Source organism: Schistocerca nitens, chromosome 5 (genome assembly GCF_023898315.1).
Source record: "Schistocerca nitens isolate TAMUIC-IGC-003100 chromosome 5, iqSchNite1.1, whole genome shotgun sequence".
Classification (NCBI taxonomy): Eukaryota; Metazoa; Arthropoda; class Insecta; order Orthoptera; family Acrididae; genus Schistocerca; species Schistocerca nitens.
The window spans coordinates 480791573-480812470 of NC_064618.1; the positions used below are offsets into that span (position 1 = coordinate 480791573).

The window sequence follows — 20898 nt, forward strand, 5'->3', positions numbered from 1 at the left end:
TGGATCCTAGCTAGCAGGTCTTCATCCATTTCTATGGGAGTTGACAGAACCCCAGAGGCGAAGGTCCACAGCTGTAAGATCCAGCGATCGGACTGGCCATAGAACACTGGGACTAGTTCAACGATGAGGGCATGTGTTGTCCACGTGCTCGCTGACATTAACATCGAAGTGGGCTGGTGCATTGTCGTGTTGAAGCCACATCACTTTGCAGACAACAGGGAGTACTGCCTCCAAAAATTGCGGCAGTGAATCTCGCAGGAACACCAGGTAACGTGGCCCGGTCAAATGGGAAGGCAGCAAATAAGGTCCCGTTAGATTATCCTGGACAATGACCGCTCATGCGTTGGCAGAGAATCTCTTCTGGTGCCCACGAATGTAGGTGGTGTGTGGATTGTTCTCACGACAGACATGGCTGTTGCGACAGTTGGAAACACCGTCAGAGGTGGATGAGGCCTCATCCGTGAACAATGCAAACACAACAGACACACGGAATCTTTGTTAGAGTGCGCCAGAACGACACGCGCCGTTGCGATAAATGCAATGAGACTGGTCGTCGCTTTGAACAACTAGTACGACCTACGCTGTTATGCAGTGTATGCTGTATATGTCCATAATACAACAAAAATGCATTTCCGAGCAGTGGTTCCCTATGTCAAAATATTCTGTTGTGGACCCACTATCATCTGTTTCAATCTGACCCAGAAAGTTTGAGAGACCCTGTGGACTTTCCTCACCGTGACAAGTGTCCGCCCCGCCACCAGGCAGCATTCGATCTCACGGTGTGCAGTGGTCGTAATATTTTGCTCACCAGTGTGTGAACGTGTGGTGGAATCAGTGTCCGCAGCTTCTGAAACAGATGAGCTCAGGCAGGGGAGCGCTGTCGCCGCGGCGGGCTGATGGATGTCCGGGCCAACGTCGGCGGCAGCGGCAGCGGCGAAATGCCGGCGGGTCGGCACTGCTGCCCGCGTGATCGATAATGGGCACACGCACTCACGCACCGCATTGATTTCCGGACGCGCGAACCGGCCCACAGCCGACATCTCCGTGCAACCCTACCGGCCCTCCGTGCCGCTATCCGCCGTATACATTCTGCAAGCCACAATGTAGTGCACGGCGGAGCGTACTTTGGAACAGTATTAGCCAACCTATTTCCTTCCTCGTTCGTAGACTCGACGAGGGCTAAAGCGGAGTTATTGAACGCAGTTTTTCGAAATTCCTTCACCAGGGAAGACGAATGGAATATTCCAGAATTTGAAACACGAACAGCTGCAAGCATGAGTTTCTTAGAAGTAGATACCTTAAAAGGGTTGCGAAGCAACTCAAATCGCTTGATACGGGCAAGTCTTCAGGTCCACATTGTATACCGATTAGGTTCCTTTCAGATTACGCTGATACAATAGCTCCCTATTTAGCAATCATATACAACCGCTCGCTCACCGATAGATCTGTACCTACAGATTGGAAAATTGCGCAGGTCGCACCACTGTTTAAGGAGGGTAGTAGGAGTAATCCATCGAACTACAGACCTATATCATTGACGTCGGTTTGCAGTAGGGTTTTGGAGCATATACTGTATTCAAACATTATGAATCACCTCGAAGGGAACGATCTATTGATACGTAATCAGCATGGTTTCAGAAAACATCGTTCTTGTGCAACGCAGCTAGCTCTTTATTCGCACGAAGTAATGGCCACTATCGACAGGGGATCTCAAGTTGATTCCGTATTTCTACATTTCCGGAAAGCTTTTGACACCGTTCCTCACAAGCGACTTCTAATCAAGCTGCGGGCCTTTTGGGGTATCGTCAAGGTTGTGCGACTGGATTCGTGATTTCCTGTCAGGAAGGTCGCAGTTCGTAGTAATAGACGGCAAATCATCGAGTAAAACTGAAGTGACATCAGATGTTCCCCAGGGAAGCGTCCTGGGACCTCTGCTGTTCCTGATCTATATAAATGACCTGTGTGACAATCTGAGCAGTTCTCTTAGGTTGTTCGCAGATGATGCTGTAATTTACCGTCTAGTAAGGTCATCCGAAGACCAGTATCAGTTGCAAAGCGATTTAGAAAAGATTGCTGCATGGTGTGGCAGGTAGCAGTTGACGCTAAATAACGAAAAGTGTGAGGTGATCCACATGAGTTTGAAAAGAAATCTGTTGGAATTCGATTACTCGATAAATAGTACAATTCTCAAGGCTGTCAATTCAACTAAGTACCTGGGTGTTAAAATTACGAACAACTTCAGTTGGAAAGACCACATAGATAATATTGTGGGGAAGGCAAGCTAAAGGTTGCGTTTCATTGGCTGGACACTTAGAAGATGCAACAAGTCCACTAAAGAGACAGCTTACACTACACTCGTTCGTCCTCTGTTAGAATATTGCTGCGCGGTGTGGGATCCTTACCAGGTGGGATTGACGGAGGACATCGAAAGGGTGCAAAAAAGGGCAGCTCGTTTTGTATTATCACGTAATAGGGGAGAGAGTATGGCAGATATGATACGCGAGTTGGGATTAAAGCATAGACGTCTTTCGTCGCGGCGAGATCTATTTACGAAATTTCAGTCACCAACTTTCTCTTCTGAATGGGAAAATATTTTGTTGAGCCCAACCTACATAGTTAGGAATGATAATCAAAATAAAATAAATCAGAGCTCGAACAGAAAGGTCTAGGAGTTCGTTTTTCCCGCGCGCTGTTCGGGAGTGGAATGGTAGAGAGATAGTATAATTGTGGTTAGATGAACCCTCTGCCAAGCACTTAAATGTGAATTGCGGTGTAATCATGTAGATGTAGATGTAGATGAAGAGGGGTAATGAATGTATCCTTACTCCGAATGGTGTTACCCGTATAGTCCAAGCCTTTCATCGTTCCGTTTGTCGTGCAGCAGACCATTTTTCGCTGGTCTGCTACAGACATACGTAGAGGGTGATTCCGTGATGATCTTACAAAGTTTCAGGAATGATTTGAGGTAAGCGACCCTGGTCCAAAAACGACCGAATCTAAAGATATAAGAGAACATCCTTCCGATACTTATGAGAGTGGAATACATATACCTGTACTCTTGCCGGAACATTCCCACTTGTTATTCGTCAATGTATGTGGTTTCAACGTGATGGAGCTCCACATCACTTGGTCTGAGGATTTGTGAACACCTGTAACAGACGTTCCTTGGAAACTGGATAGGAAGAGGAGGTCCTGTTTTGTGGCCAGCACGTTCAGCTGATCTCACCTCGCTTGATTTCTTCTGTGAGGCCATGTGAAAAGTCTTCTGTACGAGATGCATGTCGAACTGAAGAAGATCTGCTGCAAAGAGTTTTTACTGCCTGCGACATTGTTCAGGCGACACCAGATACTAGAACAGGTGTGACAGAACTTTGTGCGACGATGCCGTTAAAGCTTGGTGACTATTTTGAATAACTGCTGTAAATATAGCAGGTTGTAAAATTTTTGCGGCAAAATTGAATTCATTGTTACTGCACCGTAGTCTTAGGATTTTTGATCTCTATGTTATCAAATTACTTGCACAGCTACTGGCCCATCAACAAGGGGAATTATCTGAGGGCATAGGGGAGTACTGAGCGGAATTCTGTATTTCATGACCAGGGTTAGTTTGAGCGTTGCGCAAGGTTAGAGCGGAACCTGAGTAGGTTTTCGCTTATACCTCTCGAGTCGGTCAGTTACGGATTAGGGTTCTTTACATCAAGTTGGTACATTTTCCCTTCACCGTCATCTCTTTGTTATGCCTCTATGTGCCGAGATTGGTCGTAGCGGGACGGACAATTGTCTTCGCAGAGTTCTTGATACACACGGTGGTTGGAAAATGATATGATCGACTATGGAGCAAAGACAAGCTCACCGGACAAATTATTACACATCTCTTTAAAAGAACACAGTGGTCACTTTCGAGCACTGTAAATGGTGTATAACTGGTACGACGAGGGCACGTGATCTGCCCAAGACATGGCAGTGTATTGGTGTGTGTGTGTGTGGTGTGTGTGTGTGTGTGTGTGTGTGTGTGTGTGTGCGCGCGCGCGCGTGGCGGGTGTGGGTGGGCGGATGGGTGGGTGTGCGGGTGTGGGTGTGCGGATGGGTGGGTGGATGAGTGTGCGTGTGCGTAAAGCACTATCGTGTTTTGGGTGTGTCCATTGACAACAGCGTCATCGAAATTGTAACAACGCGGGCGGCTCAACACGTGCACAAGGAACGGCGTAGCATTCGCATCATTGTAAAACAGCGTAACAACAGTGGCCGTAAAAATATCCTAACGGTCAGAGATCAGGGACAAGTGCCATGCACCGTAAGTGGTTGCAGGTCCATTTCAACTAATTGGAAAGCAAACCCTGTGAAGGGAATGGCACGCAGTGGACGTCTGGATTTGGAACTTGAACAAAAGCCGAAGCTCACAGTGCCACATAAAGCTGCACATTAATGGCACTAATAAGGCAGAAACTGACCAGCAGTTGACCGGAGGCGGAGTGTGATCCAAGTGACGATTATGACTCTATTCAAATTATACAATGTGTCTCGTGCACCGACAGCCGAATGAGGCAGTTCGTATACGACAGTGATTGGGATTACCCAACCAGCCCGCGTATCGTCGTGGAGGAAAGGTGAGGGATATTTGGGCTTCATACCACGGCTGAAGCGTGTTACAGCAGAGGCCCCACAATAGGCATTTGTCGTGGGCTCTACTGCTGACGCGACGGTTTCCGTAAATACAGGCGACAATTATTAAATTATATGAAATAAAATCGTCATAACTTCTGAATGGTTTGCGTTAGGACGTTCAAACTGCACGGTTGACCGCGAGACATGATGGGAATTAGTATGCACATTGGTTTAGTGACAATGCCCTCTTTCATTTGGATGTATTCGTCAATAAGAAAAATTGGCGCATTTAGGGGACAGAGAATCCGCATTTCACGATCGAGAAGTCTCTTCACTATCAACGGGTGATTGTGTGGTGTGCAATAACCAGTCACAGAATAATCGGTGCGATGTTCCTTGATGGCTCGGTGACTACCGATCTGTACGTGAAGGTTTTGGAAGATGATTTGATCCCCATTGTCCGAAGTGGCCCTGATTGCGACAGATGTGGTTCATACAAGACGGACTTCGACGCCATCGAAGCAGGAGACTGTTTGATGTCCTGGAGAAGCACTTTGGCGACCGCAATCAGGCTCTGAGATCGCAGAAGCCACTGGCATTGGCGTCGGTTGGCCGCCATATTCTCCGTGTCTGAACACATGCGACTCCTTGTTGTGGGGCTATATTGAAGACAAGGTGTACAGCAACAACCCCAAAACCATTGCTGAACTGAAAACAACCATTCAGGAGGTCATCGCCGGCCGCGGTGGCCGAGCGGTTCTAGGCGCTTCAGTCCGGAACCGCGTGACTGCTACGGTCGCTGGTTCGAATCCTGCCTCGGGCATGGATGTGTGTGATGTCCTTAGGTTAGTTAGGTTTAATTAGCTCTAAGTTCTAGGGCACTGATGACCTCCAAGTCCCATAGTGCTCAGAGCCATTTGAACCATTCGAGGTCATCGACAGCATCGATGATTCGACACTTCGGCGGGTCATGCAGAATTCTGCTAATATAGCAGGCATATCGAACATGTCAACCTACATCTGAGTATCTGTAGTGACGTTAGGTACTGAATAAAGTGTGTGCAAGCAGTAGTTTGTAGCTAATTTACTTTTTTTTTCATCTAGTTCAATAATTGTCACCCTGCACCGCTGGTACGCATTTTTGCGGCAGTTTGCGCTGTTCTCTGAGGCCAGTGGTACGCTTCTAGAGTAACTGAAAACGAAGAACACACTTGGTACGCCGCGATTGCAATACGGAAGCTTTTATTGTTCCATGTTGACCGGTTTCAACGTTCTTATGCTGCCATCATCTGATCTAAGGGGAAAATATGAAAAAAATGAGGGAGAGGGGCGGGGGACAGACTACAGTTAAATTAATCCATAACACAAAATACAAAATTTCACGTACTTTATGGAATTTGTTATAAAAATGTCATGTTTAGTTATGTTATGAAGCCAAAGCACAAAAGGCATTCCACATGTACACCTTGATAAAAAAACACACAGTTGATAAAATGCACGCAGTTGATAATATCCTCGTAGCATCCATGCCTATCGCTGTCGAACAGTACATAGCTTGCCACACAGCACTACGCTGCGGGCGGAGTGTTAACACAGAGGCGGCAGATACGCTACAAAGTTTCTTATCTCGCCTTCGTATACCGTATGTAGTACAAGCTTAATGATCACAAACTACGGATAAAGGCAGTGAATAGCGGTGCACCAGAAATAAAGGTAGATTTTTCACAGCGCCCGAATAACAATTCGAAATGCTAATTGACCATGCATTTAATATTACCATAGCTTATTGTCCATGAAAAATCAATTGTCATTACGTATTTTTTGCTTGTTGTAAAGTGAGGAAATTAGAGTAAAAATCAAAAATTTGTTTAATAACCTTTTAAAAATGACCTATGTCTTTAATTAATAAAGCAGCGTAACGTAAAACCAGTGGCGTGAACGAGAATGCCAAGGCGGACAGACGAGGAGGGGTCCCGCAAAGTATCACTCATAAAAAAGGGTCAGCGTACGCAAAAGCACGAAGGACTAGACTTACTTCAAGAGCCATTTAATTCAGATGCAAGCCTTATTGAGAGCGAGGTGTCTATTAAAGATTCATCGAACTGATGTATACTATAAAAAGTGATGCAGACAGCTACAATTCAATTAAAGGTATGAATGGGTCGTAACAGTGCGTGTGTGAATAGGTCATGACAGCGCGTGAAGGAGATATGTAACCCTTGCTGTGTGTCAGGGGGGCATTTAAGCAAATAGCAATGACTTAAATCAAGAAGCTGAGTCCTAGGTCCATATTTAGTACTATAATTCAGAGATAAGATGGACTTTATTGTATCCGCAATCCCTCATGGCACTATGAAGGTCTAGTGACCAGCGTTGCTACCTCTGGATCACGGGGTCCCGGGTTCGGTTCCTGACTGGGTTGAGGATTTTCTCTGCCCAGGGACTGGGTGTTGGTGTTGTCCTTATCATTTCGTCGTCATCATCATCATCATCACTAGTAACAATGGCTAGATTGGACTGCGTAAAAATTGGAACTTCGTACGGGCGCTGACGACCGCGCAGTTGAGCGCCCCAAAAACCAAACATAATCATGTTAATATGATGATACGCTTCAGACTGCTGCACTAACGGTGACATAGTAACTGGCTGTCGTATGAGATGCCCGTTAAGTGCCGGATGCAAAGTATATTTTCGTTATACAATGAGACGTTAAGTCTGATAGCATACGTACACAGTTCAGAGGTAATGACATGATACACGTAGGCTGTTCTGTTATAAGCGCCTGTATGTCTGTACATACAATTTTACATATAAACCAACGAACTTAGTAATCTGAAATCTTTTCCATTACCTTACCTAAACTTACAATACATAATCAAAAATAGTAAAAATATTGTGGTCAGCTGTCTCTAATCGCCCGATAAGAAGGTGGCCTCGATAGCTCTTTATATTTCTGTAAATTTATATGTTTTCGAACATACTACGCTTTTTAAATTTGAGAGCTTTATGTGGAATTTTGATACTGTGCTTAGATGCGCGGACGTATTCCCCCAAGATAGTTTGGTAAAAAGCTTAATGTACTAGAAAATATGCAGATTTACAAAAATAAAAAAAGATACCCAGATCACCTTGTTAATGACTAGTTAGTGTCAGTTGACCATATTTTTTTTTTAGTATTTTTGATGGTGTATTGTAAGTTTAGGTAAGCCAGTGGAAGAGATTGTAGGTTACTAAGTTCGTTAGTTTATATGTAAAGGTGTATATACAGACATGTAGGCGCTTATAACAGAACGGTCTACGTGTATCACGTCATTACCCCTAAAACGTATAGGTATGCTACCCCACGCGTAAACGTCTCATTGTATAACGAAGATATACTTTGCGTCCAGCACTTAAAGGGTATCTCATACGACAGCCAATTATGTCATCGTTAGTGCAGCAGTCTGAAGCTTTATCATCATATTAACATGAGGGGTCGCGGATACAATAGAGCCCATCTTATCTGTGAACCGTAAAACTAAATATGGACCTAGGACTCAGCTCATCTACTTGATTTTCGTCATTGCTATTTGCTTAAATGCCCCCGTTTATAGTAGTTTCTGACACACACAAAGGATTACAAATCTCCTTCACGCGCTGTCATGACCTACTCACGAACGCACTGTTAGGGGCCATTCATATGTATTGTAGCTGTCTACATCACTTTCTATAATATACATAATTTCGATGACTCTGTGATAGACATCTCGCACTCAATAAGGCTTGCATGTGAATTAAATGACATTTGCAATAAGTCCAGCCCCCCGTGTTTTTGCTTACGCTAACCCTTTTGATGAATGATACTTCGCGGGACCCATCCACGTCTGTCTCACTTGGCATTCGCGCTCGCACTAGTGTGGTTTTATGTTTACGTCACGCTGCTTTAGTTCAAAAATGTGTGTGAAATCTTATGGAACTTAACTGCTAAGGTCATCAGTCCCTACGTTGCTTTAGTAATTAAACAGATAGGTTATCTTTCAATTTTCTTCTAAAGAAGTGTTGATTATTACTGTACTTTCCTCACTTTCCAACAAGCAAATAGTATGTATTAACTATAGATTTTATATGGAGCGTAAACCTAAAGTAATTTTAAATGCATTGTCAGATAGCATTCCTAATTGTTATATTGGGTACTCTAAAAACCCACCTCTATTTCTGGTGCACCGGTATTCACTCCCTCTAACCACAGCTTCTGATCATTTAGCTTTTACTTCATACGGTGTCCAAAGGCCAGATAAAGAACTTCGTTGTGAGCCTGCCGCCTCTTTGTTAACAAGCAGCTTGCAGCGTAGTGCTGTGTGGCAAGCTTGGAAGTGTATTGTTCGACGGCGATATGCTTGGATGGTACGAGGATGTTATCAACTGTGTGCATTTTATCAACTGTTTTTTTTATCAAGATATACTTGTGGGGTGCCTTTTGTGCCTTGACTTCATGTATTGAAACATGGCACTTTTATAACAAGTTCCATAAGATACATGAAATTTCGTATTTTATGTAAAAGGTGAATTTAATTGTAGTCTCACACCTCCCCCCCCCCCCCCCACCTCATTATTTTCATGTTTTCCCCTTAGATCAGCTGAAGGCAGCATAACACTGTTGAAACCAATCATATTGGAACAATAAAAGTTTCTGTACTGTGATCGCGGCGTACGAAGAGTGTTCATTTCCAACCATGCAAATCGCCCCCCTGCACAACATGTGTACCTTACGGAGCAGAGTGATTGATCTTGCTAACGTTTACCTTTATTCGACTCAGATCGCTGCCTGGACTGTTTGCGCAGACTTTCGATGAGTTAAGCTATGCCCTGCAGTTTGCTTCTGGCTAGCCTTTCACTTCGTTAATTCCGCCGTTGTCAACCATAGGAACCGCCTGTTTGTTTCTGGTCTCTCCATCACCGCCACTGAGAGTGATCATAAACTGAGTTCTGCCTATGCCAAGTAGGGTAGAAAAGTGACTGGAGGGAGTAGCTCGAGCATGTGGAATAAGTTCTCAGATATACGAGCGGCTCGAAGACTTCTTGAATAATAGAACCCAGCATGTTGTCCTCGACGGCGAGCGTTCATCAGAGATAAGCGTATCGTCTGGATTGCCCAAAGGAAGTGTAATAGGACCGTTTTGTACTTTATATACATAAATGATTTGGCGGACAGGATGGGAAGCAATCTGCGATTGTTTGCGGATGATACCGTGGTGTACGGTAAGGTGTCGAAGTTGAGTGACAGCAGGAAGATACAAGACGACTTAAACAAAAGTTCCAGCTGGTGTGATGAATGGCAGCTAGCCCTAAATGTGGAAAAATGTAAGTCAATGAGTAGGAATAATAAGCCTGTAATGTTCGGATACCGTATTACTAATGTCCTGCTTGAAACAGTGAAGTCGTTTAATCTCTGGGCGTAACGCTGGAAAGCAATATTAGGTGGAACTAGCAAGTGAAAACTGTGGTAGGAAAGGCAAATAGTCGACTTCGATTTATTGGCAGAATCTTAGGAACGAGTGGGTCACTTGTAAAGGTGACCACATATAGGACGCTGGTGCGATCTACTCCTGAGTACTGCTTAACTGTTTGGCATCCTTATCAGGTAGGATGAAACAAAAGAAAAATTCGGAGTAGGTATTAAAATTCATGGAGAAGAAGTAAAAACTTTGAGGTTCGCCGATGACATTGTAATTCTGTCAGAGACAGCAAAGGACTTGGAAGAACAGTTGAACGGAATGGACAGTGTCTTGAAAGGAGGGTATAAGATTAACATCAACAAAAGCAAAACGAGGATAATGGAATACAGTCAAAATAAATCGGGTGATGCTGAGGGAATTAGATTAGGAAATGAGACACTTAAAGTAGTAAAGGAGTTTTGCTATTTAGGGAGTAAAATAACTGATGATGGTCGAAGTAGAGAGGATATAAAATGTAGACTGCCAATGGCAAGGAAATCGTTTCTGAAGAAGAGAAATTTGTTAACATCGAGTATAGATTTAAGTGTCAGGAAGTCCTTTCTGAATGTATTTGTATGGAGTGTAGCCATGTATGGAAGTGAAACATGGACGATAAATAGTTTGGACAAGAAGAGAATAGAAGCTTTCGAAATGTGGTGCTACAGAAGAATGCTGAAGATAAGGTGGGTAGATCACGTAACTAATGAGGAGGTATTGAATAGGATTGGGGAGAAGAGAAGTTTGTGGCACAACTTGACTAGAAGAAGGGATCAGTTGGTAGGACATGTTTTGAGGCATCAAGGAATCACAAATTTAGCATTGGAGGGCAGCGTGGAGGGTAAAAATCGTAGAGGGAGACCAAGAGATGAATACACTAAGCAGATTCAGAACGATGTAGGTTGCAGTAAGTACTGGGAGATGAAGAAGCTTGCACAGGATAGAGTAGCATGGAGAGCTGCATCAGACCAACCTCAGGACTGAAGACCACAACAACAACAACATCAGGTAGGATTGAAGGAAGACATCGGAGCAATTCAGAGGCGGGCGGCTAGATTTGTTACCGGCAGATTTGAACAGCACATGAGTGTTACGGAGATCCTTCGGGAACTGAAATGGGAATCCCTAGAAGGAAGGCGGCGTTCTTTTCGGAAAACACTATTGAGAAAATCTACAGAACTGGCACTTGAAGCTGACTGTCGAACGATTCTGCTCCCACCAACATACATCGCGCGTAAGGACCAGGAAGATAAAGGGCGTACAGACAGTCGTTTTTCCCTCGCTTTATTTGCGAGTGGAACAGCAGGAGGGCACCCTCCGCCACGCACCGTACGGTGGCTTGCGGAGTATCTTTGTAGATGTAGATGCCGGAATGCTTCTGTGATATTCTGGGGCTACCAAGACTTCGGGACTATCAATCCTTATGTTTATTTGTACATTCTTGGCGACCAAGTGTTGCTCTTTCTGCTACACCTTCATGATGCCTGTGTTTGGACACTTCAGTCTTCCAAGATAACAATAGCCGTATTAACAGGGCTTCACACATACTGTACTGCTTTGACAGAACACTAACCTTGACCGTTACGCTAAATCACCCAATATTCATCCCATAGAAAATGTGTGGGACTCAAGCTTTAATCTCATATGAAATGCCCCAAGAAACTTATGGGCTCCCTTGGGGCCCATCAATCCGTATGTTTATTTCTACATTCTTGGTGACCAAGTGTCGCTCTTTCTTCTACACCTTCATGGTGACTGTGTTTGGACACTTAAATCTGCAAAGATAACACCAGCCATATTCACAGGGCTTCACACATACTGTACTGCTTTACAGAACACTAATCTTGACTGGCATGCTAAATCATCCAATTTTCATCCCCTAGGAAGTGTCTGGGACTCAGGCTCTAGTCTGATACGAAATATCTGAAGAAACTTATGGACTCCCGTCCTCGCTGGATTTAGGGCATTGCCAAGACTAGAGATTGTGGCGCATGATAACTGCGGTAAATCTTCTCATAGCTGCCAATTTTTTATTAAATGTGCTTATGCAACGAAGGAAAAGTAAGTGTAAATAAACAAATTCTAGATTTTCAAAAGATTAAAGAGACTAATCTACCCATGGGTACCCAGTCAACTGGAGCAGTAGGTCGTTAAACCCTAATGGTTTCCATTTCGCGATCGATCGGATCTCGAAAATAAAAAAAATTACCCTCGTATGCTATAGCTTCACAATTACTAATGGATACGCCGGGAAGGCATGATTAACGTTGGTGTATCAGCGTTACAGATAAGAAATTTTCTCAGTATATACCGTTACAGACCGCATTCCAAGCTGTGATTACTAATCACATTATTTCTGAATTGATAATTGTTCTCGTTTGTCCAGCAATGAGGTATTCTTAAACTAGGGCTAATCGCCCACTAGAAGCGCTGCTAGTTCTATGGAACCTCAATTAAATGAGGAAACTAAGGATATCACCTCCGTATAGAATCATTAAAATAACAAACATAAGTATCAAGGGTATTAAAAATCCTAACAGAGTGGACAAAGAGAAGAAACTCTCACTGCTAATATTTCGCTAAATTAACACACATGGAAAGGTCTCCAGTGGTGAGACTGACTTGTTAAAACGTCTATCACACGTTGCAGCCATTCAACCTGGTGGTCCCTCGTTTGCGAGTAATGGACGAAAAAAATTTCGGAATGTCACGTGTTGCTCTAAAGTACTGCAAAAGGAATATGTAACAAATGGTTGTGCAGCATTGTGGTTAAGGTACAGGCCTCACAAGCAGAATGTTGTGGGTTTGAATCTTGATAGACTCTTTGAATTTTTTTATTTTAAATTTTTCATCAAAATGATTATGGTCTTTATTTTTATTCAATTAATTGGGTTAAATGGACTTTTTTATTTCTATTCCTTTCTCACATCATTTTAATCACCATATTAACTTTTTCATCTGCTCTCATTTTTCTTCCTACCATTCATTTTCCACTTGGAATCGATGTTCATGTTATTTTAGTTATTTTTATGTATGAACATCGACTTAATTTCTTCCGTTTTATCATCTTGTTTTAGTTCATGTTACTGCATTCATTATTCTAGTTTCTCATTTTGCTAGAATTTCATTTTATTTACAATTCCTTCTTTCATTTAAATTTCTATCCGCGTTACTTTGTCCACAGTGCAATAGCGATTTATGTTTTAAATGCTCGTACGACGATTACCATCCAAAAAAAATGTAAATATTGTAACAAAAAACATGTTTTTGACACCACGGCACAGTCATTATAAATAGATTATGTCGTCTTTCATTTTATAACCAAGTATTATGACACATAAATGAAAATAATTAAATTCACATGCATAAAAATTGCAAGTGGACAACGAATGACAGAAAGAAAAAATGAGAGCAAACGAAAAAGTTAATACGGTGATTAAATGATGTGACAAAATAATAGCAACCAAAAAATTACAATTAACCCAATTAATTGAATGAAAATAATGCTCAGAGTCATTTCGATAAATATTTAAAAGTTTTGAAGCACCTAACAAGATTCGAACCCACAACATTTTGCATGTGAGGCCTGTCCTTTACCGCTACACTTGCACAACCAGTCTGTTAAACATCCCTTTTATAAAGCTGCGGAACATCACGCGAAACTCTGATTTTATTTAGTCGATTACTCGCAAACAAGAGCACACCAAGCTGAATAGCTGCTGGGTGTGATACCTAGGACCTTTACCTACATCACTGTATTGATGATTTCAAAAAGTCGACTCCACCACTGCGGTCCTCTCCTTGTTATTATAGGAATTTCACAAGCTTTCTATTAAACAAGCAGTCTCAAATCAGTTTTAATTTCATTTCAAAATTACGTTATGTTTTAATGGTGGTTAGTGTCTCATTCGATGTCAATTTATAAAACAGCTTGAAGAATGGGAGAGAAAATTGGCCGTGCTCTTTTCGAAGGAACAGTCACGGCATTTGCTGTAAGATATTTAGGAAAACTACAGAAAACCTACACCTGAATGGCCGGTTGGGATTGTAACAGCCATCCTCTGGAATGCAACTCCAATGTCTCAACCGTTAAGCTTCTTACTCGGTGAAATAGAATTGCAGAGCATAAGAGTCAAGCGCCGGAAGTCGAGTGAACATGTTACCTCTCTCAAGGTTTCTCTAGCGTGAAATAGTTCGGTGATGTCTCTTCTCTCCGAAATGAAGGCCCGTTTATGACTCACTACTGAGTGTTACCCTCCAGTTACTATACTTGTCGTTTCTGTTGTGATCGCTGTCGACAGAGCAGCTTCACGTAGTATACCGTAATTCGAACGCTCCCCTTCTGACTTCGTAAATGAACGACAACAAGAGCCATCACACTGTTAAGTCTCGGGAAGTTTGCAGTCATGCACATATAATTTTGTTTCGCAGTTTATCCCCAAAAGATTACACACCCAGATGTCGTTTCTCAAATGGAGGCTACATACTTTACATGAGCAGCTACGTAATTTAAATGCAGTTTAGATTCAACTCTTAAGAAAAGCAAACTGGTCACTTCATGACAAAGATTCATACTGAAGAACTGGAATCAAATATATAGACACTTGAGAGTGGAGACACGTTTATAAAAATCATAAGATTTGTAATCTCCTCCGAATTCCATCTGTATACCACAGACAAGACTTGGCGGACTCCTGTAGGTCATTTTTTTAATGTCTTTATTGGCCTTTAAGTATTTACCCACACAGCCATCTACATATAATTTCTAATACCGGTACTTAGCATTTAAATCTTAAAATTTCTTTTTGAGTTTGTTAACTGGTTTAAGTAGGTCGGGCACAGCATCTCTGCTTAGCTATGTGGAGACATGTAACGAACTGGAATGAAGGTTCTAATGTAAGCAACATTGCCAGATGCAAACTCGTTGTCACTAATAGAGTTCTCGTTAAAGTTTGTGACTGATTAGATTCATAGAATTACAATAGGTAAAATGCTTCAGTCACTTCTACGTTTATCTTATTTTAATACCACTATGCATTTGGATGGTCATGCCATCTTCATCAAGTAGATTATCATACTTCTACATTACTGTATTTGTTTGTGACAGGGAAGTTACGTGGCACCTTGCAAGCATACATGTGTGAATATATTTGGTGTATGCTGATATATATATATATATATATATATATATATATATATATATATATATATATATATATATATAATGCAGAGGTTATGTCTGGGATCTCCTCTCCTCCCAAACCCCTAGGCTGATTTTAATCAAATTTGGAAAAGAAACAGAAGGCCTAACAAACATCAGTATTGTGGAGGCTATAACCTGCAAATTCCAATAGTAGCGTAGATATGGGCAAAAGTGCGTTTTTTTTCCTGGCCCCGGAGTACAGGTTGCCCTGTATGACAGGTATGTTGTGCAGGAACAGTGTCAGCCTGTCAAATAAACCTGCTCTGCAGGGCAGCCTGTATATCAGGAGCAAGAAATGGTTTTTGATGGGCTCCAACATGCAGTCAGCCCTATATGATAGGCATGTTGTGCTAAATTAGTATCGGCCTGATTTACCAACCTGCTTTGTATGTTGGGCTGTAAGTCAGTTGCAAATCAATGATTTTCAAGACTGTGATGTGAAATCTGCCCTGTGTGACAGGCATGTTGTGAGTGTAGTATTGGCCTGCATTATTGAACTGTACTGCAGTCGCTACACGAGCTGATGAGCATGGCTGGGCACAGGTTGAGATGCATGGAGGTGGAGAGAGACATAACGAGGTGGAGAAGGGAATTGACTAAGAGAGGGAGAGATGCCTGAGGCAGGTGGAAGGTGTCGAGGGCTGGTCGATAGCTGCAAAAGGAAGAGAGGGTAGGTATAGATGGAAAGAGAGGGAGGGAGGAAGATATGGTTGGAGGGAAGGGGGAGGAAGACATAATCACAAACAGGGGTTGGGGGAAATGTACAAAAAGAGGGAGAGGAGGAGATGAAGAGACAGAGAGAATGAGGAGGAGGAGATCGACAGATAGAAGTGGGAAGATGAGGTGGACAGACAGAGGGGGGAAGAGGTGGCTCAGAGGGGGGGCTGGGGGTAGGAGGAGGAGGTGTGTTCAATATGTGTTGAACGCATATGTGGTGAATCTATGAGTGAAAGGCTAGTATTGCAAAATTTACAAGTTTTATAGTTCAAAGCTCTGTCACTTGTAAGACATGTAAGCCGAGATGCTTGCCTTGAAAAGGGTGCGACCGTTTTCCTTCCCCTAGCCGGTACTCCCTCTGTAATGATCTCGTCACCTGTGCGACGTTAAACCCCAATCTTTCTTCCTTCAGTACTGCTGTTGAGAGCCCAAATTACAATCAGATGACAGTCGTTAATGTCGCTTTATAGGTTTTATGCGGAAGGTTGTGGAACATGATTGGAATATATTCTGCAGCTAATTTCAGTACAAATTTTGCTGAATATACACCATGTGTTCGTCACTGAAGCTACCCACCTTCTAGAATAAACAGATGTGTGCTATTTATGCAGAGCTCTTTCGTTGGAAATACTCCGTACTGACTCTACCAATGGAATATTTCAGGTGCCAAGTCTCGAACTAGATTTTCAGTGTGTACCATGATTAATTGTGAATACTGCCACAGGTGAAAATATACGATAGTAAAAGCAAAAACATTCCTGTGTATATGAGTCTGCAAAACATTCTTTCACGATGTAATCAAGATTGTGGGTTGCGACCTCATTGTCCTAGTTAGTGTAAATTATTTCAGTTAACCACTTTTCGATTGAGCCCCCTCTAATTGTGACCAAATTTCGCCGGTGGTCTGCCTTAAAAAGAAACATCGATTCAACATATTACCTCTGTACACAAAAGGAGGGGTTCCACCGGTCGTCTTTCCACTTGGATACAATACTGCACTCACTTCTGCAGTTAGTTACGAATTCTTCCACGTACTTTATAAGACTGCTCCAGTCCTTCAACTGCGTCAACGGGAGTTTCGTATACTTCACTTCTGAGATGATCTCAGATAGAACAACCCACTTGTATCAGGTCAGATGATCTTGGAAGCCGCGGTATAGGTACTGGTCGACCTATCCATCTTGGACCACATTGACGCGATAGAAGTCGTCTCTCATCATCTTGCCGGGGCCCATCATGCATCTGCCATATTCTCCAATCACGAGTCGAATTTGAGCCCAATTATATGGAAACTTAATAATGGTTCAAATGGCTCTGAGCACTATGGGACTCAACTGCTGTGGTCATCAGTCCCCTAGAACTTAGAACTACTTAAACCTAACTGACCTAAGGACATCACACACATCCATGCCCGAGGCAGGATTCTAACCTGCGACCGTAGCAGTCGCACGGTTCCGGACTGCGCGCCTAGAACCGCGAGACCACCGCGGCCGGCGGAAACTTAATAGACAAGTTTACATTTTAAATACGTTTGTAAAAAGTAACGTAAGATTTAATACTGAAGTCAGAAGCGGCTAGTAGCCACACATATGTTGTTATTTCGCAAATGGCTAGCTTTCGGACCCATGTTTACTGGGACGTTTCTACTTCTATTGTCGTATACTTTCATCTGTGTCAGTTTCCGCTATTAATTATGATCCATCCTGTGTTATTACTGGATACACTCTCGATAATGTCGAGTTACCTTTAATGTGTATTTTCGAAATCATTCTAAGTTCACGTAGTCACAGTTTAACAATGTTACACCAAAATCTTCCCGAAAACTATTTTAAACAGGAGCATATTATGCCCCGGCTGTGATACATATTTTGGTTTATGTTCCAATATGCAACAGAAAGAAAACATTCTATAATTTCAGTTGCCCGAAAGGTTACCGCATGGCACCGACCCCGTGGCTGAGAGCGTACAGTATGTGCCTCTCTTTTTCAGCGTTTCTAATACAATTTCTGCATTCGGACAGTTCCATTCTTTTACGTGAACGCCGAAATATGTAAAATACCATTGTATTCTAGTCTGTATTAATAGTTACCCAACCAGATCTCCCTAACCATATTTTCCTCCTTGTTCGTATACTTGCCACTAGACACAACTAGTGATTCCTCCTAACAAGCAAAGAGAATTTGGAGCCAAGTCATAACTTCGCATTATGCTGTAGCTGGAGAAGAAACACGACTTCCAAGTTTATCTAGATAACATATATTAAACGAGCTATAATACGGAGTGATTCTATCCTTATCTTCCCATAGTAATGAGGCATAGTGGTAATTTAAAGATGCCGTATACAATGTAGGAAAGGTGGACCAATCACAGGGTAAAAAAAAAAAATACCGGGGTGGAGCAAAAACTTATGCCAGCATTTCTATGACTACCTGTTTCCTTCCGTTCGGGATAAAGACGTGGCTAGGCAAGCAAGTAATGTCACCGAGTAACGTATATAGACGCTATTAGCGTAATGACGCTACTTATATAAACAAATCGACTTCAGATACATGAGAAATCGTGCTTTAGAAAAGACTAAACCAGTCACAACATCGAATGTAACATTTATCATGCTATAGCTTCTAAACCATATCTTCGGAATTAAGGAATTACTACTCATTCCTAACAGAGCAACGATGTGATCTCGGCTCTTTTTAGAAAAGGTACTTTCAATTTTCCAACAAATCGCCTTCCTCTAACCTAGCTGTACCCATCTCACGTATCAGCAGATTGCGTGTGGAGTCAAGTTCTACAACAATTTCTACTTTAGCGGTCGATCCTCCATACGCTCGTACTTTGCATGGCACAATTTCATATTATTCACAGGCTCTTTGCCGCTACGTACCTGTAACTATTTCTCTCATTTCATTCACAGTTCACGTCAAATATTTAGATGCGCACTTCTCAGTACAAAAATTTCTGTGGTAAAATTTATTGTGTTCGAGCAGTGCGGAAAATAAACTAATATAATAAACGTGCCTCATTAATATACGATTGCTTCATCGCGTTTGAAACAATTAAACCTGAATACCGTTGTCAACAGAGCACGATATGAAACTGCTGCGCGATAGATAAGTAAAGACATTGTTAAACTCTGTAGATTTGAGATCCTTAGGTATTATTGTGAGCCTATACCTTCTAATCGTACACTATCAAATGCCAATAAGTATTTTTGTCTGTCAGTGTTCCCCGTTACGTTAACTGCACTGTTACAAGGGCACGTGCGACCCAATTCAGTGATAGGTTTTTCATCAAACAAGTCCGTAAGGCGCGGCATTATTCTTCGCAAGTAACACACGCGTGCTCTAGAGACTGTGGACTACACAGAGCTCGAGCCGAGGACTGTCGAAAGTGTTGTGAACGGTATTTGTGCGTGCAGCAAGGTCGGCACTACAAAAAGAAAAACTGTACAAAAAAATAAGTGGCTAGAAATACACTGCATGCAGGGAAAAAAAGAGATGCGACCGGACTGCGCAAAACCCTGAATTTCCTGAGAGTTGATACGCTACCTTCGTAGACATCATACGAACCCTTTCTGAAGTAGGACTGAACGCAGCCCATGTCGTTGCCGGCGACTGTCCGTAAAGAGACGTGTTCACATCGCCAGCCTGGTCTCACTAGGTGCCCCGGCACGACACACACGCACTCACGCACTCGCTGCCGGCTGGTAGCCCGTTTGCACACCGACTGAGCTCCGCGCCGCTGACTCCCCACCACCGCGGCTGCCGCCACGCCCCCTCTCTGCGAGCCACCGTAGTTCGCGCCGGCGGCCGCACGGAGCGCTGCTGACGCTCTAGTATCGACGCCAATCATGGCGAAACAATGCAACGCAAATCGGAAACTCCAAAACGTTAAGCTGGAGAGCGGGTACCCTCTAATTATTTGGAGACCGTAAATTGGAACTCTTTTGCTGCTCGCAGTGGCTATGAAGTTGTTTATCGGACTCTGTGGTTGAATCCCATTACTTTCTGTTGCCTTTTAAACATTACGTTTCATACGAATCTTTTAATTTATCCAGCCTTATTCTCTAGTTTTAGGATTCGCAGCTACGCAGTAAACAATGTACAAACAATGATTAACAATCACAATAATTACAGTGAAACATGCCTTCTAGGGTGCAGGTCGTATATGAAATAAATAAAAAATAGCGACAATAAAAACTTTCAGAGTCTAAATGGCAGATACCATGCCTTCAGCTTATACCTGAATTATTACATTAATTTCGAAGTTCATATTTACACTTGTTTATACATAGGCTGTACAGTTTTACTTTGCTTTTTTTTTTTTATTGCATTAATCACAGTTCTGTACTGTAGTTACAGTGATAGCAATCTTAGTAATCAAGCATCTGACCAGCTTACAAAATTTGACGAAAATGCTAAACGATAGTGCTTGGTTTACAAAATTAGAGGTTCTGATACAGCGACCTTCTGGTGGGGCAGGGGATGTTCTTGAAATTTAGACTTCTTAAAACGTTATTTTAACACTTCTCTACATTGTTTCCCTTTCTGCTGGTAAGAGTTCCCATAGACTGCTTCCCTTGAGTGTTATTCCCAGTACCTCTTCATTTCGTTTCTTACGTTTCAATTTTATTTTAACATTCCTCGATAAGATCACTTTTAAAATACTTCCTCTCTTTTCTACTCCTCAGTTCTCATACTTCACACTGCACTTCCACATTCCTTATACTACAGTATACTTTCAGAAAATTGTTCGGTAATACCAAGTCACTTTTGTATACCAGTACCCCTCTTTTACTGAAGAGACCTTTATTTGCCTCAACCATTGTACTTCAGACATCTTCATTTTTGCAGTCATCTTGCATAATTTATTTTCTATACGTCTTTCACTTTTTATCAGGGA

General features: G+C 42.5%; 1 protein-coding gene across 1 annotated transcript in view; it reads right to left on the minus strand.

The window, feature by feature from the left end:
* The window catches only part of LOC126260540 (nascent polypeptide-associated complex subunit alpha, muscle-specific form-like), a 468909-nt gene extending 449061 nt beyond the window's left edge, over positions 1 to 19848 (minus strand). Inside the window, exon 1 of the mRNA XM_049957875.1 lies at positions 19545 to 19848. Coding sequence (XP_049813832.1) covers positions 19545 to 19848 — 304 coding nt within the window. The remainder of the gene's footprint in view (positions 1 to 19544) is intronic.
* Between the last annotated feature and the right edge of the window lie 1050 nt (positions 19849 to 20898).